The 24974-nt window shown below is 38.7% G+C and overlaps 1 protein-coding gene across 1 annotated transcript in view; it reads right to left on the reverse strand.

Moving 5' to 3' along the window:
• Window positions 1–24974, reverse strand: part of tanc2a (tetratricopeptide repeat, ankyrin repeat and coiled-coil containing 2a) — a 180278-nt gene that overhangs the window by 37152 nt on the left and 118152 nt on the right. The window contains exons 4-5 of the mRNA XM_067412541.1: window positions 24671–24853; window positions 650–798 (exon numbers count right to left, since the gene is read on the reverse strand). Coding sequence (XP_067268642.1) covers window positions 650–798; window positions 24671–24853 — 332 coding nt within the window. The remainder of the gene's footprint in view (window positions 1–649; window positions 799–24670; window positions 24854–24974) is intronic.

The following is a 24974-nucleotide window of genomic DNA, read 5'->3' on the forward strand; positions in this document are numbered from 1 at the left end:
TTCATTTCTAAATTCTAACAATGTTTGAAAAACAAACAAACACTATATTAATTAACAGGCAATGCTGCACATTAGTGGGGGTTCAGGAGATTCCCCCCTTCTAAATGTAAAGCACTTTGAGTATCCATAAAAGTGCAATATAATTGTAAAGAATTATTCATCTGTACATCATTTAAAAATATATAATAAAAGAAAAGCTTTAATTTAATTTACATTTTCATTTATATGACATCAATTATATGTTACTGTCCTTAATATTGAATTGAACACATGCTGGATTCAAGTTTTCTGACTTCTAAGCACTCCAAACCCAAAAGCAGATGTTCACTTGAAAACCATGGGTAAGATCAGTGTGGACTGTAAATAGAGTAGCAGCAGGGGTTTCAGCATCTGCTGTCTGCAACATGCCTAGCTAGACTTGAACTGTACGAATAGCGCAAACTGCTGGTGTTCATCCAAAACCCAGGAACATCTGCCATGATTTAGAGAGCAAGAATATCTGTGTTTTTGAGGTGGGGAGCCGCCCACTGACAAAACCCTGAGCTGCAGAGAAGCACCTCCCATCATCACTAGGCCAAAAAAGTCACTTGAATTATTTTTTAAGAATAATGAAAGAGACTGGATAGAGCATCAAATGCATGTATCAAACCTGGGGGTCATCTTGTTCCTCCATGTTGTACTGCGCTCCACCAGGCCCTTCGTTCACTTTGTCCCCGAGCAGGAACCCAAGTCGCGTCATCAGTGTGTTGGCGGCCTCGTCTACAGACGGAGGAGGACCCAGTTCTTGGCTTTCGTCCCCTGTGAGACAGTCAAAGAAAAAGAGAGTAATGTAAGAAATCATTTAAAAGCTGTTGCTGGCATACTGTAAAGCTATATTGACATTTTTTATGTCAATATATTTCCTCAGCTAAGGATGCATATCAGTTATTGGCTGATATCAGTGAATAGTTCTTTTTTTTGTGGCTTTTTCTTTTGCTTAATTTAATATGTTCATAATAGTGGCTATATAAATAATATTAATAAATAAAATGATCATCATCTGTCATCAGCCAGAATGTCAATACAGGTAATAATGCAAACCAGACATTAGGTCATAAATCAAGGTCGCATTTATTTGATCAAAAATACAGCAATATTTTAAAATATTATTCCAAATGAAAATAACACTTTTCTATGTGAATATATAGTAAAGTGTAATTTATTCCTGTGATGCAAAGCTGAATTTACTGCATTATTATCCAGTTTTCAGTGTCACATGATCCTTCAGAAATCATTCTGATATGATTTAATGCTCATATAACAACGATTATCAGTTGAAAACAGTTGTGCTGCTCAATACTTTTGTGGTAGAAAAAAAACTTTTTTTTTCTCTTCAGGATTCTACAAAGTTTGAAAAACTTTTTTTTGGATTAGAATCTTTAAATACAGTGAATACAAGGGAACAATTATGTGTAAATATGTATTTGGTACTGCCAAAACTGCAGTAATGTTAGCAGGAAATGTAAAGATATCTCGTTTACTTCCAATTAATTCTGCTATTCAGAGAAATTGTTTTCCATGACTTCATTAATAATGGAATTTTTAGATGATACATTATTCCAATGTCCACTACAACTAACAAATCCAGACTCTATCCTGCACAGCTGACTATCCCCATTCGAATGAAATTTGACCATTTGTTCTTCGTTTACAAATCATATATCCTTTTGTGAACACAGCAGATAAAGATATGTGAGTTAGCAGTGAGACAAAAATCCCCAAAAGACTGTAAAACACCCTGTCACACTCAACTGCCAAACCATCCTTATCAGAAGGATGTCTGTGTCTCGCAACGTTTCTTGAACTGTGAGCGCAGATGAAGCGTCTGAGCCAGTGCGTTCACAAATCACAAGACTTCAAAAGAAGAGGTGTCCTACGGTGGCTCAATCCAGTGAGCAGAGCTTTTTCAGGATTATTTTTATTCCCATGCCTTTCACCTCTCACCAGAACAGAACAGATCCGAAGAGAACCTACTGCAAAACAAACAGTCATTCCCAGAAATACTGGGCGAGTCGCCTCACCTCTGAGGCACACGCTCGTCTTACTGTCAAACCCGTCCTCAGAGACTCAACATTTCTCTCAGATAAACCAAAGCCTCAGCTCTGAATGTGCAGCAGATATGGTTAGCTTTTATAAGTTGTCCTAAAAAGTACAAACTATCTAAAAGAAAAGAAAAATCTCTGTAGAACAGTCTTGTTCGGGAATGAGTCCCGAACAAGAAAAAACAACACAAATGATGATACAGTTAAATATGCTAATTTGTTTAAAGCATACGAATGGCCATCTATGCCTCAAAACCTTTATTGACCTGAAAACATTGGGCCTTTTAGAACATTTCAAAACGCACATTTGGGCATATACTTTAGCTATTTTATAATGGTTTCAAATAAATAAAAGAATAAAATGGTACAGATAATTACGCTAATAATCAGACACAGCATCTATAGGTTGTTTATCCCGAGGTTTATCCCGGATCTGGGCCCTGTCCGGATCGGATGGTGGACCTGCCTGGACATGACCAGCTCATCCTGGAGTGTCTGCTGAGCCGTGTCAAATGGTGTCTCCTCCGAATTTGCCTCCCTGGCACGACATGCTCAAAACCCGTCTTCGGCGCAATAATTCCGATCTTTCATGTATTCATACTCTTGTGTAATCGACGCACCATCCCATCATTTATTTCCAAATAAATCTGTCTCTTCCGTTATACCCTGAAATTTTGAATATTCCAATCTAATATGATTTCTGACCTGTAAGGTTGCCAGAATAATAATCTTACACAGTGTGTTAATAGGCCAGAGGAGAACTGGCACCCCGACTGAGTCTGGTTTCTCCCAAGGTTTATTTTTCTCCATCATGCCCTGATGGAGTTTTGGTTCCTTGCCACTGTCGCCTTTGGCTTGGCTTGCTCAGTTGGGGACACTAAAAATATGATTAAAGTTATTCAACTTATTATACAAATAAAATGTATGAATTAGGTCTTATTTAATTCTATAAACTTAAATACTGATCTGCCAACATTGTTGCTATATGATTAATTAAACTAAGCTAATAACATTACTGTTTTCTCCAGTACGACTGTACAGCCAAATCTAATTTTGTCGCAATATTATCCTGTTTGACACTGTGAAGCTGCTTTGACACAATCGTGATTGTAAAAGCGCTATATAAATAAAGTTGATTGATTGATTGATATAGGTCAAAGCATGCCAATCGTCATCTATGGCTGTGCCTTAGATTGATTTTTGGGCATCACAGGAGCATTTTAATATTTTTAATATGTAATATTTGCACCTATGATGCCCCAAAACACATTTTTGTTAACTGAAATAAAACATATCTATATCTGTTATTTTTAAATTAAATTAATGCACTAAAACTAATATATATATATATATATATATATATATATATATATATATATATATATATATATATATATAATTAATAATTCATCAAAATAAATAATAATTATTATGTTTATGTATATGTATAACACACACACGCACACACACACGCACACGCACACGCACACACACGCACACGCACGCACACGCACGCACACGCACGCACACACACACACACACACTATTTTAAAATGTAAATTTTCAAAATCATCACAAAAAAAAATCTAAAGTTAAAATGAAAGCTGAAAATATAAAACTAAAAGCAAATTAAAAATATTAATACAACTATAATAGTATATAAATTATACCAAAATAACTGTGAGGAGGAAAATTATTCAATATTATGGTGCTGTTCGTACAAAAGAGTGTAAAGTCAAAGGAAAGCTAATGGCTTCTTTTTGCCAACTTGCGCATTGTTTCTGCACGAAACAGTCTAGACACCATTTAAAGCCGTGCAAAGAACAATGCTTTTTTTTTTTTTTTTTTTACCAGACAATATACAAGTTAACAAATTGGTTTCCTGTTTTGAATGTGGAGTCTCTATAATACAGGAGTTGACATGGGAATTTATTCGGTGGTGCAGTTGCAACACAAAATTGTTGTCATGGCAACTATGGATTTGCTCAAGATTGTGCTCCCTTTCATTCATTCTTCAACCAAACATTCCTCTTACATTTTTCCTCTATCACTCTCTCGTTGCTCTGTACCTCGGGCGGGATGTATGTCACTTGTGACAGCATATAATAAAGTTCAGAAACCCACTAATGACACCAGCAGGAGCTGAAATAGCACAATGGTGGAAACTTCTGTTCATTATAAGAATAAAGTATGTGAAGTTTGTTTGTCTTGAGCTCTTTTTATTCTTTCGACCCACATTGACATCCGTTGAAGAAAGCGTTGTGCTTCTTTAAAAGTTTTCTGGCCCACATATGGTAAAAAAAAGATCATTCTGAACTGATGATTCACAGAATCTGTAGTTTAAAGGTAGGCCTGAGGACACAAGCACAAGAAAACATTCAAACACATTCACATATTTGTGCACCCCACACATATCTGAAGGCATAACCATAAACAATCATACACACATACTCATGCATGACAATCTCACAGCTAAAAAAAAAGCAGCTAACACACATCAGTGCACTTCTGTCAGGTGATGATGAGCTATCTGATACTCAGACAGGCCGCATGGGGTTGGAGACGTGTGTGGGGCATCAATGGGGATGAGTACTACGGTAAAACCAAAAAAGGATAAATACAAGGTGATTTACGAACAACAGGTTTGTTATAGCTGGGATCAGATAGGGTTCTTATCCCACAAATCTATTCAGCTTTGAACTAAAAGTCTGACGACTGCCTTTTACTACAACAGCAGCACAGGAGAATAATCATGAAAACAGCACAAACTTTGTTCATGAATACTGTTCAGTAACCAAAAAAGCTAATGCTGCAAATAGTAAATAATATTTTGTATAAAAAATACACTAAATATCTTACAGATAACAGCAACAGATAACACCTGTTCAATTTCTCATTAATGCAATTATCTAATCAATCTGTTGATTAGATAATTGCATTAATGGGAAATTGAACAGGTGTTCCTACACTGTAAAAAAATATTTTAAAAATAAGTTACCTGGTTTCCTTAAAATTTTGAGTTCATTAAAATATTTTTTTTTAGTTACTACAATTAACATTTTTGAAAATCGACAACCTTTATTCAAATATTATTAAATCAGCACTAGGTAACTTTTCAACCTTCATAATATATTTTCAAGACTCTTGTGATGATAAGTCGACTTACAATAGGTTGAACGACACGTCTGCCATAGCTTGACGGGGTCTGTATCTGTATCGTTTTTAATCGTACTTTTAAACTTCGGGTTTCGGGTAGTAACCCGAGAACAAAAAGAACTACAAAATTCGACTGCTTTACGACATATACGTCACTTCCACCAACACCCACACTTCCTTAAATTCGGACGTGCGAGCCCAACTTTGTTCGTCGGATAATATAGTCATGTCCGAAGCAGCAGAGACAAATAAGAAAGAAAAGGTTTTGTTGGAGGAAAGCAATAAGAGGAAACGAAAAAGTGGTGTGATTAAAGGCAGGACGAGGATCAACATGTGACCAGCGTTTGCTCGTCGACGTGAGCTGAAGGAGGCGTGCCCGACCGATGCTGTCCTGCTTATTACGGTGATTACCTACCACTCAAACATTGAACTGAAGTATCATATAGATTCTGTAAAACGGTTACCAATAGACTACTATAATGACGCTGGCTTGTAAACGTGAGCATCGTGATTATTTGGTGTTTGAAAAAAATAAAACCCATTAAATTATATTCATATGACATGCTGAAACATATGTGTGGCGAGGGGGGCGTGGTTCTGCGAGGTCTGCAGCGGGAGAGAGAGCACGGAGCGGAGCGGCAGGTAAGTAGGTCAAGCACAGATGACGAACACCTGTTTCTGATTCCGTTTCTGTTCCTGACCCTGCCGGGTCGGACAGACCTCATCCAACACCACGTTGAGACCGAGCCGGGCGTGGATGTACGATGCAGACCTCGCAGAACCACGCCCCCCTCGCCAAAATATGCCACTGACTGTACCTGGGATGAAGACATTTCACACGCGATGCGAGAAGAACACCTGCATGTGAACTCTTCCTGCAGTGTTCAGGGGAACTGTTAGTGCTGCACCAACCCACGGGGACACTTCTATGAAATTATTTGGCCCGCCCCGCACCACTGTATATATTTTTACAACCCGCGACCATTAAATAGACATACGGGGTCCGCGGGTTATGAGATGACCCGCGCATTACTAGTTCAGGGCTATCAGGGTTGTCATGTCAACAAATGCACGCGCGATGCCATCCCCTGTTGTAGGATGACAGCGCTTACGGCAGTAGTTGAGGACATTATTTTTTCCCAACTGTAGGGGGACCCCAAGAGCAAAAGTTGCCAAGTGCTGCTTTAAAAGATTTTGCAAGCATATTGAGTAATTTTGTGTGTTTAATTTATGATGACACAGCCAAATTGTGCTATTTTCGTGATTTTCATAATATTTTGAGTATCTATTTATTAAAGGTATTTTTGCCCACAGGACTGCCGCATACTGGATGTTTTTCCCTTTTCACACCATTCTTTAAAAAACATAGAAATGGTTTTGCGTGAAAATCCCAGTAACTGAGCAGATTGTGAAATACTCAGACCGGCCCGTCTGGCACCAACAACCATGCCACGCTCAAAATTGCTTAAATCACCTTTCTTTCCCATTCTGACATTCAATTTGGAGTACACACACACATATATATATATCCATATACATATATATATCCATATCCATATCCATATCCATATATATATATATATATATATATATATATATATATATATATATATATATATATATATATATATATATATATACATATATACATATATACATATATATATATATATATATATATATATATATATATATATATACACACACACACACACATTTGATAAATTAATTTTAATAATAATGTAAATATTGTTAGTTTAAATAATGAACAAAAATGAACATATGATTCAATTAATTTAATTAATCAGCATTTCAATGAATTCATTGAATTAAATTATTTAATTAATTTCAAATGATAATCCACGAAAGTGCCTTAAAAAACAAACATGAGGGTTCTGGTTGCTATTCAAAATGATGACACCACAAACCCCAGATGTTTAAGTCATATGTCTAATCTCTAACGCCCCCGTGGGAGTCACTTAAAGTTCCACTCTTTAGCTCTACAACAGAGCAACAAATTCAGCTCCGCTTCCTGTTTCAGACACCCCTGGGGGAGGACGGTCCCACGGGAAAGCATGCTGTTTGTGCTTTCACAAGAGCAAAAAAACATCAGCACTGCAGGAGTTTAAACATCGTCATTCGTCACGGCATTGCCTCCTGTAAAACCTACAGACCTGCAGCAGAGGTTACAGGAATGCTGATTAGTCCAACGACAAAGGTGCGACTTACAGCCCTCGATATGCACCACTGGGATTTTAAAATCAGAGCAGAAATCAGTGCCATATAAAGGCAATCGACACATGGATTCTTAAACCGCACATGCAAAAAGCTGCTTGCCTAGCAGAGAATGTAAGACTCAGCAAAAAAGGGGGGAAAAAATAGAAAGGTTGAACTTCTAATAGCAGGGTTGCAGTTAGTGAGGCAGGGCGCATTTAAACTAATAATTCAAATATCATTCCATTGCCTCAAGGGTTTCCTACACTTGGAAAAGGCTGCATACCATCCCACTAAACTGCAGGGAAGACAACACTTGGCCTACCGTGACAATACTGCAGTTGGACACAATGGAGATCTTTCTTAAACGCGCATTACAGATAATCCTGGACAATATTACTCTCTCTATCCGTCTGTCTGTCTGTCCGTTTTAAATTATAGATATATAGATAGATATATAGATATATAGATATATAGATAGATATATAGATAGATATATAGATAGATAGATAGATAGATAGATAGATAGATAGATAGATAGATAGATAGATAGATAGATAGATAGATAGATAGATAGATGGATGGATGGATGGATGGATGGATGGATGGACGGACGGACGGACGGACAGATAGAGTGCAGAAGTATAATGCATAGAGTTGGGGGATTCAAAAAAGGGACAGAGAAAAACAGAAAGAGAGATGAGACACCAAGCACAATTGTATGGGCTGAATTACATTTGCCCACAAGCAATGCTGCTCCAGGAAAGTCTATGTCCGAAAATAACATCCCAAAGCTGGTTCGAGTTAACCGAGCAAAGCTCCAAAGGCTCACAGGGAGGAGAAGACGACTGCACGATGACAGGGTGCCTGTCTGAACAGGGCGGCACAGCTAACAAGCCAAGCACCAGGCTGCGGACCGGCTGTGCTGGCGGTTTACAAATAGAAGGCTCAAGAAAAAAAAAGAACAACAAAGGGCCTTGCAAACAAACTCTTGGCTAAATAAATAGGCTAGAGAAAAAAGCTGGTCTGTCATTGTAAGACATTTTAAGCATGAAAAATGCAGTGTCAAATCAGTGGAAACAGTTGTGTCTGCTTTCCAGAATATAAGTGGCCGGTTGAGGCTGCTAACTCACACTGGTTTCCAGATCATCTTGTATTATTGTGGCATTGATATCAACTGTTTTCAGTGCAGACTAAAATCTGAACACTGTCCTAAAAATGATAAAGCTGTAAAATGTTAAGATTTAACCAACGAATATTGTCTTTGCATATATAGACTTTCTTTTCCATTTCAAGATTCATTTTTTACAAGTCTGATACAAATCACTTCTGTAAGTCATTTGCAAGTCAGTCAAATCTGATCAAAAAATGTTTTGGTTACACTTCATTTTAAGGTGTCCTTGTTACAATGTTATTACACATTTAAGTATTAAGCAACTACATGTAACGTGCAATAAGGACACTGTAAAATAAAGTATTACCTAATTTTTCATTAATGAATCTCAGCTTCAACATCATTTTCTTATTATTATTTGCAATTAGTTGTCATTAAATGTACCCGCAGTGACAGGAGCAATATAAATGTATTATCAAAAATGGCTTCTTAATGAGTCTTAGTTGAGTTTTTCAATATAATATCTAAAAATCCTTAAGATACATACTTGAGAAGCAACACAAAAGACGTTTTCAAATAATTTTTTTTTTATGCTAGTGTATTTTTCAAATATCATCATATGAACAAAAAAGGAAAAATACATTCTGAAAACTAGTTTTACACAGTGTTGTTCTTTAAATATTTAGCTAGAAAATAACATTTGCCTTACACAAAGACTAATAAATTGCATTCAGGTACACATCTGTTCAGATCAATACGTCAAATTCATTGGTGTTGCTACTGTTTGAGCTACATGAGTGTAAGGATCAAAACTGAGAATACAATGAGAATATGATTTTAGCAGAGTAACACCCTTTCCCATTCTTAATATATTCAGATTTGTATACTGCCCTCATGAAAAACACTGTATAATGAAACTTTGCTTAAGGTGAACCAAAGTCCCTTTAAGACAAGTCACTTGGCGGCCATCTTTGAAACACCACTCGAGCATGCAAGTGCCGCTCCTATCTCTTTGAATGGGGAAACATCAAATTCTCCAAAACTGCTCGCCAAGCTTCCGATTCAAAATTGTATTTGAAATCACCAATGAAATCTGACAACAACTGTTTTTTAAATTTCATTGATAGACACTCAAATGATGACAAAAAACTGGACAAATTTAATGTGCATGCACAAACCTAAAAGCACTGCCTAATGCTGCGTTCACACCGCACGCGAATGACGCGATTCGCGCGAGTGATTTACATGTTAAGTCAATGCAGAGACGCGAATAGGCTTTCTGCGGCGCGATTCGCGCGAATGAGGCAGCGCGGATGGCGCGATTCGCGCGAATGAAGCGGCAATGATCACGCGAATTGAGCGTTTTGAACGCGTGATTCGCACGAACCGCGCGAAACACGCGAATCGCTCAAGTTGAAAAATCTGAACTTTGGCGGATATTCGCGCCGCGTTAACCAATGAGGAGCCTGCTTACTGCGGTCACGTGGTGAAGTGACGGATGGGAAACCCATAGGGGAACCCCGAGGCCAGAGTAATTTAAAAATACTACTCTATTGTGTCACAAAATGTACTTTTAATAGTTTTTCAGACGAGAATGTAGTTGTTTAAAGCTCAAATATGTGATTTATTTATTAAGAGAGCTCCAATTTGAAAATTTGATCTGGTGTTTTCGGAGGTGTGAGACCCAGGCGATCACCGGAGCTCAACGCTCATCAACCCCGGTGAGAGCAGCCTTAACTCGGATAGTCTTTCTGCCGACTGCCGCTGCCTGGCAGAACCCCCTCCCATGACGCGAATTCGCGTCTGTTGTGTAGTGAATGTCACACGCGAATGAGCACTTTTTGTATTAAAAAAAACACAGATTTGAGCATTAAACAACATTATCGCCTGAAAAAGTCTTCAAACTACGTTGTCACACATTAACAGTAGTATTTTTTGTACAGAAAAGAAGTCAAGTGACCCAGTCAAAATGACTAGCAGAAACCCCTCCCATGACGCGAATTCGCGTCTGTTGTGTAGTGAATGTCACACGCGAATGAAGCGAATGGATTCAAAATGTTCACACGTCCAACTTCGCGCAAATAGCGCGATTTATTCGCGTGCGGTGTGAACGCAGCATAAAGAACACTGCCTGTTTCTATAGCAACCAGAGCTTCTAACAGCAGCTGCAGTGACGTGAAGACTTTACTAATCAATGATTGGTCGTTTCATTTAGAAGGCGGGGCTTATTCGCCATATTTAAGTTGCCCTTTTCCCATTAATAAGTTATCAGAGTGCAGCTTCTTCCTATATATAAAGTCTTTGGGTGAACCAATGAGTTTGTGTTATTACAATAGCAACCAATGTGGATGTGCTAACAGAAGCGACTGTGTTTAAACTGAAAAAAGGCTAAAGTTGAAAAAATGTATTTCCCCTACAGTGTGAACAAAACCCATGTGACCACAACAAGGTACTGTGGTAGTAATGATGACTGCCATTTGAGGGCCACGGTGGGGCCCATCAATCACCACTCTCGCTCTCAAACAACTCCGACCATTCACACCCCAGCCATGCACATCTCATCTACTCTGAAATCTCCTCTAATCGAGACGCATTACACCCCAGGCGGGTCTCCCGTCCATCTCCATCATTCTAATTGAGAATCAGCCTGCATGAGAGCAATGCGCTTCCATGCATCAAAGATAATCAGTCGACATGTGCGTTATTGTCGGACGGCATGAGAATAACAGAGTTTGGAATTCCAGTCGTCCTCTTGCGACATTAAAACCATCTTAGTGGGCAACTCAACAACCTTTCCTTCAAGTCCACCTCACCTTTTTCTTCTTTACTGTCCTCCTCCTCTTCATCATCATCATCTTCCTCATTCTCACTCTCCTCATCGTCCTCGTCGTCTTCAACTTCTCCCACCCAAACGTCCTCTCCATAAACCTCTCTCTGTCCATCTCTATCATCTCCAACAATACCTTGTGCACCTCTGGGACTGGTGCAGCATCCTGGCTGGAGAAGGGACTGATCAGACAGGCTCAGACTGGACGTGCAGGCCCGAGATGTACAGCAGAAGTGAGACATCCATTGCCTCAGGAGTGAAGAGGTCCGACTCGGCCGCGTCGCCCCCAGGCTGGTTCGTCCTGTGCGGTCGTACGGACGCGACCGCTTCCTCCTCTGCCACGTGCATCTGGCCCTCGTTCCGGCACACGCCTTCCTGACCGTCAAAGCGAAATCCATAATCCAAACAAGCGGTTTTCCCTGCTTACAGCTGGTGTCCAGCTAAACAGGAGGACGGTGAGAAGGGAGAGCTCGATCTGTTCGTTTTAGGGTCCATGCAGTCGCAAGGACTGAGCGGAAAATGAGCACCCTGCTTCTTTTCTCCTTCAGAACAGTTTGTGGCTGTCAGTGAATGGGGAGGAGAGGACTTCGACGGCGGTTTGGTTGCTCTGCTGAGCTTCAGAGAAACCGCTGGCTAAAGCTTTAACAGGAACCATGAGGAGTCTGAAAAGTCTGAGTCCAAACACCACAAAAGGAGGGAGCGAACAAACGAGAGCAGCAAGAAACCACTAAAACCATCGCTCTGTGTTCCCTGCTCAGCGCAGTTAAAAATGTTGGAAGGGCATGTGTCGCATGCACACACGCAAGGCCTGCACAAACGCAGAATGAAAAACTGTTGAACGAGAGTGCCAAGGGTTAGACTTACCGGTCCAGAGCATATCCAGGTCAAGAATCCCAGCCAAGCCAGGAGTGACTTTGAGGAAACCCAGCTTCTGGTTTCTAAAGAAAAGGTCCCCCTTTTCACTAGAGTACATGTGCAGACTGTAACGTCATTAACATCTTCAGAGCCAGAGATAAGAGACGGTCAGGGCGACCCCAAAACAAACAGAGAGGAGAAAAAGTGACAGGCAGGAGCAAAGCAGAAAAACAGATGGTAGTGCTTAACGAAGTGTGCAAGGCTGGGGGTCGGATTACGCTGTTGTTGGTCACAGGCACGGGGACACTTAAACTAAAGGGGCCGGGGGTCGTTCCTCTCTGACCCTTACGGCCCAGAGAGATGTATTCTATTGGGGGAGAGAGAGTTCGGTCCAAGCAGGTCACGTGTCACTATAATCCCAAGACATTCAATCCATCATTTCTGTCTTAGGTGGCCTCCACCCCAACCAGATACACTGATCTATGACCACAAAAAATTCTGTCTAATCTTGATTGAATTTTTATAAAAAATAAAATAAAAAGAAAAGAAAAGAAATATATATACTATTATCCTATACATCTCTCCCTCCCATTATACAATAATTTGTTTAGTGTTTTCATACTGCAACCAATTTTGTAAAAAAAAAAGGAAAGGGTTCTGGGTCAGCCAGTCTATTGAGAAATAGAGCTTGTACAAAGACCAAATTTACATTCAGGGGATGACTACAGCTGCTATACAGATGCACCAGAGAACACAACATCAACACAATGCAGTGTTTAAAGTGTAGATGTGTTGATGTGGTTAAAATGAGGTTTCATACCCCGCCATGTCTAAAAGCCTTGATTTTGAATCACTTAAAAGAATTGCACAATAACAGAAAAAAATGACCAAACAATTGTAGTCTCGAGAGTGAACTGCGTGAGGATCTAACAGACGCTTCGCTCACAATACTGTGTGACAAGCTCAACTATTCCGAGAGTACAGACTCCTTAACCTACATGACACAACTACAACACTTCCTACTGACTCCCTGTGACAGAAACCAAGAGAAAACACAGAAAAGACGACATGTGGTACACAGAGAAAGGCTGACATCCCACGTCCTCAAATTAAAAAAAAAAAAAATATATATATATATATATTATAAAACACACATTATGGGAACCGTGATACTCCAAATCCTGGCATCTTCCGTGGAACTATCTTGCCAAATCAGGAGTGAGTCTTGAAAGTAGGAAACTACTTGAGTAACACTTGAGTGTAAATGACCCAAGAAACAACAATTGAAAACCAGAGATCTATGTTTGAGCATAAAAATGAAGAAAAATAACACTTGGTTTGGTCAAATTGAGTCGCATTAAGCCACTGGTACATACTTGTCTAACATGTTTTTAAGGGAAGATCAATTATTTGTTTTTTTAATGAACAGAATATGTAACACCTGTTGATAGAGTATCAAGAAAATCCTCTCATCATGTTCTCAACCTCATCTCGTTCCAAACCCATATGACTATTTCTTCTGTGGAACACTATAGAAGATATTGTGAAGAAAGATTGAGAAAGACTGCATAGAAACAATAGCATTTTAGGAATAACTTGTACGTTGTAAACAATAACGAAAATACCTTAAAATACAATTTAAAAAAAAGTCAATACATATTCATCAGATCACAATTAGACCAAATAATTAAACATTATATTTGCGATATCCACTATCTTTGTGCACTTTATCTTAGGAATTTTAAGCACAGATTAAAAAGCATAAACCATAAAATAAACATTTGAAGTATCCCTCACTGCAGTGTGAGTAGTGAGTTATGTGAACTTTTAAAAATATTCCTTCAGGCCTTTTTAGGAAGGAAAAATACTTGTCAGAATGCTTCAGACAAGACACCTTTAGGTACGTTTAGAAAGTAATGAGGAAAAAAAAGGGTTTCCTCGATAATCTAGTGCCATCTGTTGGATTGGCACAAGACAATAATAAGAGCACATATACCATGATTTTGTTTAAAAATCACATAGCCAAATGTGCTTCTATCAAATGAGAGCATACTAATATAATCTTTATTTGTATTTAGTCTATGCGAGACTGAGTAGGTTGAGGAAGTCTTGGCACACAAAAAGCAATAACCCACGTCAGCGAAGGTGCGAAAGATTTCGTGGCAGCACCGGAAAGTGTCAAGTGTTGTATTTTAAAGATATCCCTACGATTAACAGACAGCCTCCCCCACATGGACAGGTCTCAAGATGACATATCTTACATGATCTGTTACTAATATAATGACAGTGCTTCTCCAGTCCCGCTCATGCTGTCATATGGTTTCTCATTCTGGACACCTGCTACTACAGGAAACCCAACACTCATTTACAGGGAAACACCTTTAGACAGATTGGCTGAGGTGAGATTAACATTGTATAACATACTTGTGTCATTTTGGCAGAGTGAATTTAGACTCCACTGGGGTGTTGAATACATATCGAAAAGACACTGGTGCAGGACTGGTGAGCTCTGCAGACAATCTTGAGCAGATATTGTCAAAAAGCACATATTTCTTGCTAAGCCGGTGACTGATGCCTATTGGTTTTGATCTGAAGTGCTCAGCAGTGGCTTCAAAAATTAAACACTGATTTTCTGAGGCATGAGGAAAAAACTGAGGGAAAATAAATCGGAGGGATTCAGAGGTAATCATTTACATTTGAACTACATTTTAAATGTGTTTTCTTTGCTATTTACCACAACCTCATTTACAAAATAAATGTGTACTGCCATGCCATATAATTATTACAGATGTTGACACTTTAATTTATAACTGAAATAAAAATCAACATATTGTATGATCCATCTACTGAAACGTCATCACAGTCGAGCAAAGTCTGATTTATTTAATCATCAATGTATTTAAAAAAATTAGCTCTTTTCAAATGTTGCTAATCTCGGAAGATAAAAATAGCTAAAAAAATGTAAATTGCTTGTGATGGAAAACAAGCAAAATCAGCTACTAAAATAAAAAAATAAACTTGTGAAATAATATGTTTATATAATAATAAATATGAATTCATGATCTGAAGATATGCAAGTAATTCCAAAAAACAAATCAAGTCTCTGTTCCATGTCTCAAAAATAGAGTGGGAAAAAAAATGAGCTGAAGAAACTAACAGAAGCATCATGGGTAAGATAGCAGGGACAGATTGTCATTTTAGAGCTGTGAGAACTGAACTCTGAATGACAGTTTCCCTTGGGCTGCATTTTGAGGCAATTTGCACCCTTCTTCTGCAGACAAACTGTCAAAAACACATATTTTTCTTGTAATATTAACACGAGAAAATGTATATCCAAGAAACATCACCTGAGGAAGTTCACGCAAGCTCATACAATCACCAAGCAATCATAAACAATGTTCAGCATAAACAACAAAAGAAACAAGCCATCCCAAAGCAGAGAAAGTCATTCCCTCAGTAAACTATTAAACTGCAAAACGTGGATACTCACACCTGAATGCCATGCATTTTAACAGAAGGTCTACAATCAAACCTCTCCCTCAAACAGCATTGTCTTCTCTTCCATGTTTGTTTTCAATCCTCAAATAAAGATTCAAACGGTAATCAATCAGCATATTGATTCATGATTCGGATCGCGTATCAAACTGCCAAACTGCTGAAATCAGGTGACATTGGCGATCGAATCTCAAATTCGAATCTTTGTCTTCTCTTCCGTGTTTGTTTTCAAACCTCAAACAATGCTGAATAAAGTCGTTGTTTTTATTATTTTTGGACCAAAATGTATTTTTGATGCTTCAAGAGATTTTAATGAACTAACTGATGATGTTTTTATTCCCTTTCTGGACATGGACAGTATACCATACATTCAAGGGAGGAACAGAAAAGCTCTCAGTCTAAATATAAAATATCCTAAACTGTTTTCCGGAGGTCTTACGGAGACCTCCAGCCCTGGAGACCAAAGCATCTTAGATTGTCTTACAGGTGTGGAATTAGGGTCATTTATGACATACATTTTTTTTTAAATGTTGTTGGTTTAACTTAAAAAAGTAAGTAACATGCCTTAAAATTGAGTTTACTGAAATCAAAAATTTGACTTGATACAATGAAGGAAATTTGTTTAATAAATAGAAACTCAAAATATTGTTGTATCTGAACCACATAAAAAAATGGATAAATCATGAAAATAACACAATTTGGCATGTTTCACTGCGTCATCAGAAATAAAACACACACAATTAACCAATATGCTTACAAAGTCGTTTAATAATATTTGAATAAAGGTTGTGAATTTTCAAAAATGTTCCTTGTATTAACTCAAATTTTTTATTTCATTGAACTCCATTTTAAGGCAACACGGTAACTTTATTTTTTTACAGTGTAGAAGCTTCTTGTTTCGGTTCTGATACGAAACACAACAGCTGCTCGGTCAACGCTCCCAACCCCTGTCAGAACTCATCCGTCACGACTTGTATGCTGTGATTCCATTTTAATGAGGAGTGACGGATAATTCATGTCCCTGGTGAGAAGTTGGCACAAGGGAGTGAAAAGCAGCCGACAACAGGCATCTTTAAATGATGCGGGAAAATTATGTAAAGCGTTGCCCTGGAGACCAAAGCATCTTAGACTGTTTCCACAGTTGCCATGATTAGTTTATTCCTATATGGATATTTTGTGCTCTGCACCTGCATTCAAGGAAATAACTGTTTATATCAGCAGGCAATATTAGTCTATATTCATTATTCCAAAACAGAAACGTTCCGAAAATGAAATTAGGACTCGTGTAGTTTTAAACATTTTTGCACATGGGAATGCTCAGGTATGAAGACATTCTCAGGTCAAACTAGACTTGTGTGTGTTCCATTTTGACTTCTTTGCTTGATTTCGCTTTTATTCTCGTGCACGGACTCACTAAACTGAACAGCCAATCAGAGGGATCTCTCTCAATGACGGCCCGACGGCAATTCAACATGCTGATTGAAATCGGCTGGAACTGTCACAGACGTGAGTCCGACTAAAGTCGACATGTGGACCATTTTAAAGAGGAAAATGCAGTCAAAAATTCATCAGCATCTATTTTTATGGTTTTAAATGATCTGAAGTAAGCATATATACTGTTAGCATTTAATATTAGAGGACATTTAAAGTAAACTAAGCAGGGCTGAGCCTGGTCAGTGGATGCGAGACAACACTGGGAAAACCAGGTTGCTGCTGGAAGAGGTGTTAGTAAGGCCAGCAGGGGGTTCTCCCCCTGAGGTCTGTGTGTGGGTCCTAAAACCCCAGAATAGTGATGGGGACACTGTACTGTAAGCACCCTTCATCCTTCAGATGAGATGTTAAACCGAGGTCCTGTCTCTCTCATTAAAAATCCAATGGCACTTCTCATAAAGAGTAAGGGTGTAAAACTGGTGTCCTGGCCAAATTCCCTCCATCGGCCTTTACCAATCATGGCCTCCTAATAATCCCATCCACTGAACTGGCTCTATCACCCTCTCTCTTCTACACCTATCTAATCCCTACTCGATAGTGACTCAGAGTCAGTATCTTCTCACTCACAAGGAAAATCACAAAGCAAAGCAATAGGAGGCAACTAGCTACACAATTTGAGATATTAATTGCTGTAAGACCAAAGTTTAATGCTTAGGATTAGAGTCTGTTCCAACCTCAAGAATGAGCAATAGAAACAGCGATGCTTAAAACAAGAGAACAAATGCAAGCGATGAGGTGAAAAAATTGGCAAAGTGCTCACCGTTTTCATCCAGAAACAGATCTCTCCTCTTCCTTCCTTACAAACAGATAAATCCAAGTCATCATGTTCTCTGAACTATAAGCAAACTCCTGCGGATCTGAAGCATCAACACAAGTGCTCTCGAGAAACTGATGCTCAAGATGAGGGAAGAGGTGACACGAGAGATTTCGGAGGAAGGGAGAGGAGGAGGAGCGGAAAGAGGAAAGAAGGTTGGAATGGAGATGAGAGATACAGTGTGAGAGAGAGCGAGATCATTGCGCATGTGGAAGTCAGCGTCACCTGGGACAGGAAACGAGGAGGTGTCATGCGTCCAATTATATCCCACTTATGCGGCCCCCCAGGCCGCTTAAACACCAGGCTATTTTCAGCCTGAAGAGAGGAGGTGCCACAAGAAGAGGCTGAGAGTGGGAAAGAACGAGTGAGAGTGATGAGGACAACAGTGCTTAAGAGACCAAGGAGACGCGTCATTCACTCAGAGATGATGTTGTCATGACGAGGGAGTGCTTAACAGCGCGAAGGAGGCGGAGTCACACCATATGAGATACATATAGACGCTACCTTCTCCTCATTGTGTATATGGTCAAATTTGAGGATTCCTCATGAGGTTCGTGGACAGATACTGCTCTGAATTGATTAAGAGTGACTCAACAACCACAAGATTCACACGACAGCCAGGGAGAACAGCCCAAAAGATGTACAGGCACATTTGAATATGAGAGTGTCAGATGCGCACACACATACCCACTTAGTCAAAGCAGCTTATTAACACACTGTCAAAGTCAGCGCATACACACTGTATATATTATCTTTCACACTCCAACCCTTCTTACTGTCATTTTTCCCCATTTACAGGTACGATTTTTAATGCTCCATCCATCCATCCATCCTCAAAAGTTTGTAGTCGGTTTTTGAAGATTTTTGAAAGAAGTCTCTAATGCTCACCAAGGCTATTTGCTCAAAATACAGTAAAAAACGTAATATTGTATAATATTACAATTTAAAATAAATGTTTTCTATTATGTGTTAAAATGTAACCTATTTCTGTTTATTTTCAGCATCATTACTCCAATCTTCCGAAAGCATTCTAATATGATATGATGATCAAAAAATATATTTTACAAAATGTATTTAAAAAAAATAAAAAAATAAATAAAATAAAAACATTGAAACTCTTTTTCAGGATTCTTTTATGATTTGAAAGTTCGAAAGAACAGTATTTATTTTAAGTAGAAATGTTTTATTCATTTTAATGATTTTAATGCGGCATTCATTGGTTAACTTTTTTTTTAAACAATGACACTTTTAAAAGTGAAAAAACCCCTAGTGTATTCAGAAGCATCATGCACTTGGTATTTATGAGGGGCACTTGATGGGGGCATGGTAGACAACATAACTGTTTGTTTCATGTAGGAAAAAAACTAACCCCGAAACAAAATAACTATTATTAGAATAAAACTTTACTCTGGCTTTCACTGTAATAATTACTGCAATGTCAGATATCGGTCCTACTTCGACGTCTTGTATTTTGAAGCATATAGAAAGAAACTAATTTAAAGCATAAGGCACTGACAAAGCAAGGCAAACTGCAACTCTGTGTTGTACAATGCATTTTGTGAACCAGGCTGAAGTCCTGCAAACATAACGTCTTCCATTACCTAGCATACTTTTTTGCTAGTACTTATATGCATTTAAATGTCAGACAGAAACATAAAATAAACATATGTTTGAACAGTTGTGAAATATGGTGACCGCTGCAGCTGAGTGCGTCAGGCTCTGGCGTTCGAATCACACCGGTGTGATCGGACACTTCAAAAGTTGAATTTTCAAATGTAAAATATTATTATTATTATTTTGAAACTGCATTCAAATACACGGGGCACCCACTTATCTATTAATCTTTATGCTTACTCCTATTCATTCAACAGCCGAGTCATCCGTTCATCCCATTAGATCACCCATTCATTCACTTAAACATTCATTCATGCACCCAGTCAGTCTTCCACCCACCCCCTTCATCATTCCCTCCATCCATCCATCCATCTGCTGGATGTGAACAGAGTTCTCTCACTTAATATGAAATAGGAAGACAAGAATCACACATCATGCAGGAACTGTTATACAGATTCCCTGATGGCGCATGGTTAAGAAACAAAAAATGAAATGACAAGAAAAATTACATTAATGCTTTTTCATTTTCTTGTAAAGTTTCACAAACGTTTTGTGAGTGAATGCAAAGTTTCTCGCAAAAGCATTGAAATATATAATTTTCCTCCGATCTCATATTTCTTTCCATCACCGTGTCCCTTTAGTGGGCTCTGTATGGATATGCTGTAACTAAAAAGAAAAATGCATTAACATATTGAATAAACACATATTAAAGACAGGGCAAAAGTCACGTCCCTTATGCCAAACACACATTATGTTTGGCTTTTGAAGAGCAAGTATGTGTGTGCATGTTTACCTGTGCGCAATTAAAAACCAAAAATGCTGGTGATTACTGTAATTGCACTGGTTAATATGGCTGGAGAGGTCAAAGGTCATTGCTCAGTCACTGGAACGGAAGCAGTTGCTCAGCAGTGATTGCCATCATTATGGTGGAAATGTAGCCTCCAGTTCCAGGAACTCATTCTGAACGAGAAAAAAAAACCCTGAAATGTTTCAACTGGAGAATAACTCCAATGTGGGTTACCAAGACTATCCATCTGGACTGCCATGAGATCATGTGAGCTGAGTCTCCCTCCAGCTCCATGACCATCAGTAATTGCAGCTTAAGTCGTTCAAGACAAAGACACTAGATTTTATCTTAAGCCCATTAAACTGTACAGCACAAGCGTGGGGAACTTTGTGGGGGGAAAGAGGACACGAGAGTGTGAATAATGAAAGCATATGTAAGATCAGAGCGGCTGTACAAACACACACTCATCAGTATTCTCAATGAAATAAGAGCAAATCTCTAATAAACACAAATTCAGTTTTATCCCTCCACCTAAAAGGGATATTTATTTATTTACTCATAAACACGTATGTTCTAATATACAGATTATAGAAGAATATACTGGTCACTTTTTTTCAATATAATGAATATATAAATAAACAATATGGGTGTCATTAAAGTGTACACAACAATATATTCTAAAATAGTTTTGTGTGAAGAACAGACTGAAATTGTAGTCATTCTAGAATTGAAACGAATCAAATGGTGCTATACATGCTATCTTTCCTTAGCATGTTTATGAAAAAAGCACATATGCAATGTCCGATCCATGAACATCTTTCGAGTTTTCACAAAACTGGTTTAAAAGAGAATGGCAATTCTGTCACCATTTACCCACTATAGCAATATAGGAGTATTAAGAAACAATGCTTCTTTTTTTTTTTTTGTGATCTTGAAAGCTCTGGCTTAAATCAAATATTACATGAAGATTATTGTGGAAGGAAAACGAACAGCGAGCCAATGATCGGTGTAGCAGAGGGCTGGATGAACAATACAGGACACGGAAAGAGAAGGAAATCGCACTTTCCGTGTTGTCCTGCTTCCAGGAGTGTGTGGCTGAAACCAAGTCATTGTGTTTGGACAGAGCTTCCGTGGGCTAGCTGGACTGGGCGCGTTCGGTGGAACAACTCGGAAATGATAAAAGAAGGAAAAACAATGCGTGGATGGAAAAGCCACTGGCGGTGGTCCAAGCTCATGGGGGGAGATGGAACAGTCGGGGAGGTTAAAGAGAGGATATAAACAAGAATTTGAACTCAGTTCACAGAGTAATTCCTATTTTTTGATCTTCCACCACTTTACAATAAAGCAGGAAACAGGAGGCAATAAAGAGAGAGAGAGAGAGAGAGAGAGAGAGAGAGAGAGAGAGAGAGAGAGAGAGAGAGAGAGAGAGAGAGAGAGAGAGAGAGAGAGAGGTGGAACAAAGTCTCACAGAATGCGTGCTAACTACTTTACCAGCCTCCAAGGGGTATATATTATACAGATAATGTATAAAATAAGATATAAAAACCAGAAGTGCTATTTATTTATATGTAAAAAATGACAAATTAAATATATCTGTACATAAATACATATATAGCTGCCTTTATTTATACTTATATAATATTTCTACCAGGCTTTATTCATTATAAGAGACAGCACAAAACAGCTAATGCTTGCAGCTTACAGTCTGATTGTTTGAATGTTGTGTTGCTGAGCTGCCATCAACATCAGCTAAAAAAACAACACACAAAAAACAAGATGCTCAGAGGATGCGATTAGCATTTCTGAAACATTAACGGAGCACTAACACAGTCCCTCAGCTGAAGAAAAAGGCAACTCGAGGAGGAAAACAATCAAATGAGTGCACCCTTGTGGCGGTTAACAGAAGTGCAGTGTCTATGATTAGGAATAAAGAGTGCAAAAGCATTTCCAACTGCTGAACTATTGTTCTTATATATGTATTAGAAAGATAAAAAATTAGCATGGATGCATTAAATTAATAAAAATTGACAGTAAAGAAATGAATAATGTTACAAAAGTTTTTTTTTATTTCGAATAAATACTGTTCTAGTTAACTGTATGTACAGAGAATCCAGAAAAAAATATTATCATTGTTACTTCCATTATATACAGTCCCCGACAAAAGTCTTGTCGCTTATCTATTTTGTAGAAATACCTGATATTAACCTGACTTTTAATTAATCAATTGGTGTTAGAAATAGCTCATATGAAAAACTAAAATCCTCCCAAATGATGTTTAATGCACTGAAATAAATAATTTTCACAGAAAAAATATTTATTATTTAATCAAGACAAAAAGGTCAAATTTTGGCAAGACAAAAGTTGTCGCCTACACAGAAATTGAACAAATTTACTGCAAATACAAAAATATGTCAGCAAATTAAGTTGTGGTGCTGTGAGATCCAAATTTAATATCTTGTATGACTTCCATGAGCTTGAAGGACTGCATCCATGCGGTTTGGCAAGGATTCATACAATTTATTGATGAAGTCATCAGGAATAGCTAAGAAAGCAGTCTTGCATGACTCCAAGAGTTCATCAATATTCTTTGGTTTCGTCTTCCATGCTTCCTTTTTCAACCTACCCCACATATGCTCAATGATGTTCAGGGCTAATTCTGGAGCATCATGATCTTCTTCGACTTGAGGAACTTTGATGTGAAGATGGAAGTATGTGATGGAGCACCGTCCTGCTGCAGAATTTGACCTCTTTTATGGTTGGGAATAAGAGGTAGCTAAGATTTCTTGTTATTTTAGACTATTGATGTTCCCTTCCATCCTGCAGATCTCGCACACCCCCATACTGGATGTAACCCCAGACCATGATTTTTCCGCCACCAAACTTCACTGTTTTCTGGGTGAATCTCGGATCCATTCGGGCACCAGTAGGTCTCCTGCAATATTTGCGGCGACTGTGGTGTAATTCAACAGAAGATTCATCTGAAAAATCCACCTTCTGCCACTTTTCCAGCATCCATCCTTTTAGCAGACTGTGGGCCTTGGCAAACGCTGAACGGGTTTTTCAATTTTCTTTTGTTTAGTGCTGGCTTCTGGGCACTGATTCGACCATGGAGGCCATTTCGAGACAGAATCCGACAAACTGTTCTGGTTGACACAGGGACACCAGGTCTCGTTGACCAGGTCTCGTGGAGCTCTGCTACAGTGGAAAATGGGCTGGTCTTAGATTTGAGCCAACAAACGGTCCTCTTGAGCAGTTGTCTTGCGGGGTCTGCCTGACCTGGGCTTGTCAAAAACGTCTCCAGTCTCTTGATATCTTTTTTTTTTATCCTCTGTACTTGACGCTGAGACACATTGAAGGTGTCTGGCACATCAGCAGTGGATCTGGTCTTCAGCCTCTTGATAATCAAAACTTTAGTCTCAGGGTGAATCTTAGGCATGTTTGCAGAGGTCTAGTTTCAGTTGATGTGAAGGTCTAGTGTACTTGGGGTTATTTTTATACACACCTGAGACCTAATTGATCCAATATTAGTCACAGGTGAAGCTCATATGACAAGGTGACAACACTTATGTCTTTGCAAAAATTGACTCAATGGGCTTTACCAAGCTGTGAAAATTAGAATACTTTTTGAGAGTTTTGTTTTTCACTGAAACATTATTACAAAAGCTGGTGGGATTAAAATGAGCCATTTCTTGTAAAAAAAAAAAATATTGATTAGAAATATATTTCAGCTGCACTTTAGGTCAATGTGTACACAAGCGACAAGACTTTTGTCAGGGACTGTATATATAAATAATTTTCAACAGTTATAATAAATGATGATAAATCTTTTTTTGAGCATCAAATCATCATATTAGAATGATTTCTGAAGGATCATGTAAATATATAAACATAAAGTTGATAAAACAATGATTACACTATTTACTTTATTAATAGTAACTATGCAGAACACTTTTAAATGTAATTTTTCATGTTCATCAATTCAACATTTCGCAACCCTGAAAATGACGCATTGCTACTTCCTTGCATCGTCAAACACACACACACAAACTCGTTCACACTCTCTCCGGTGTGTAAGGTGAAGGCATTTGTGCCCTCAGCGGGAGCTCTGGCATTCAGCAGGAGTTTTTGAGATGGGAAACAGGAGGTGGTTCTTGCCGACACACATTACAGTACACAAGCCATACGAATACAAAACAGGACTGCACAACACATGCAATGTTACCTGGCAGCCTCTTGAGAGGCTGTAGACGCATGTTGAGGGCCTGGTGGGACAGCAGAGGAGAAGAGGGGAGAGAGCGCGTCACGCCCTCCATGATCCGAATGTGCTGCATGCCCTCGGTCACTGGAAGAGGAGGGACAGCGTAATCCCCCTCAAACACACACTCGCCCTCCACAGAGTCACTGCCTGGAGAGAGACAGAGATCACAAATCAATTCCAGAATGAATTACACATTCTTCATGCTGACAAGATGCGCTCAAGCGACCAATCAAATCGACGCAAAGACTCATTTGCATGTCAGAGGCAC

This window comes from Pseudorasbora parva, chromosome 2 (assembly GCF_024679245.1).
Source record: "Pseudorasbora parva isolate DD20220531a chromosome 2, ASM2467924v1, whole genome shotgun sequence".
NCBI lineage: Eukaryota > Metazoa > Chordata > Actinopteri > Cypriniformes > Gobionidae > Pseudorasbora > Pseudorasbora parva.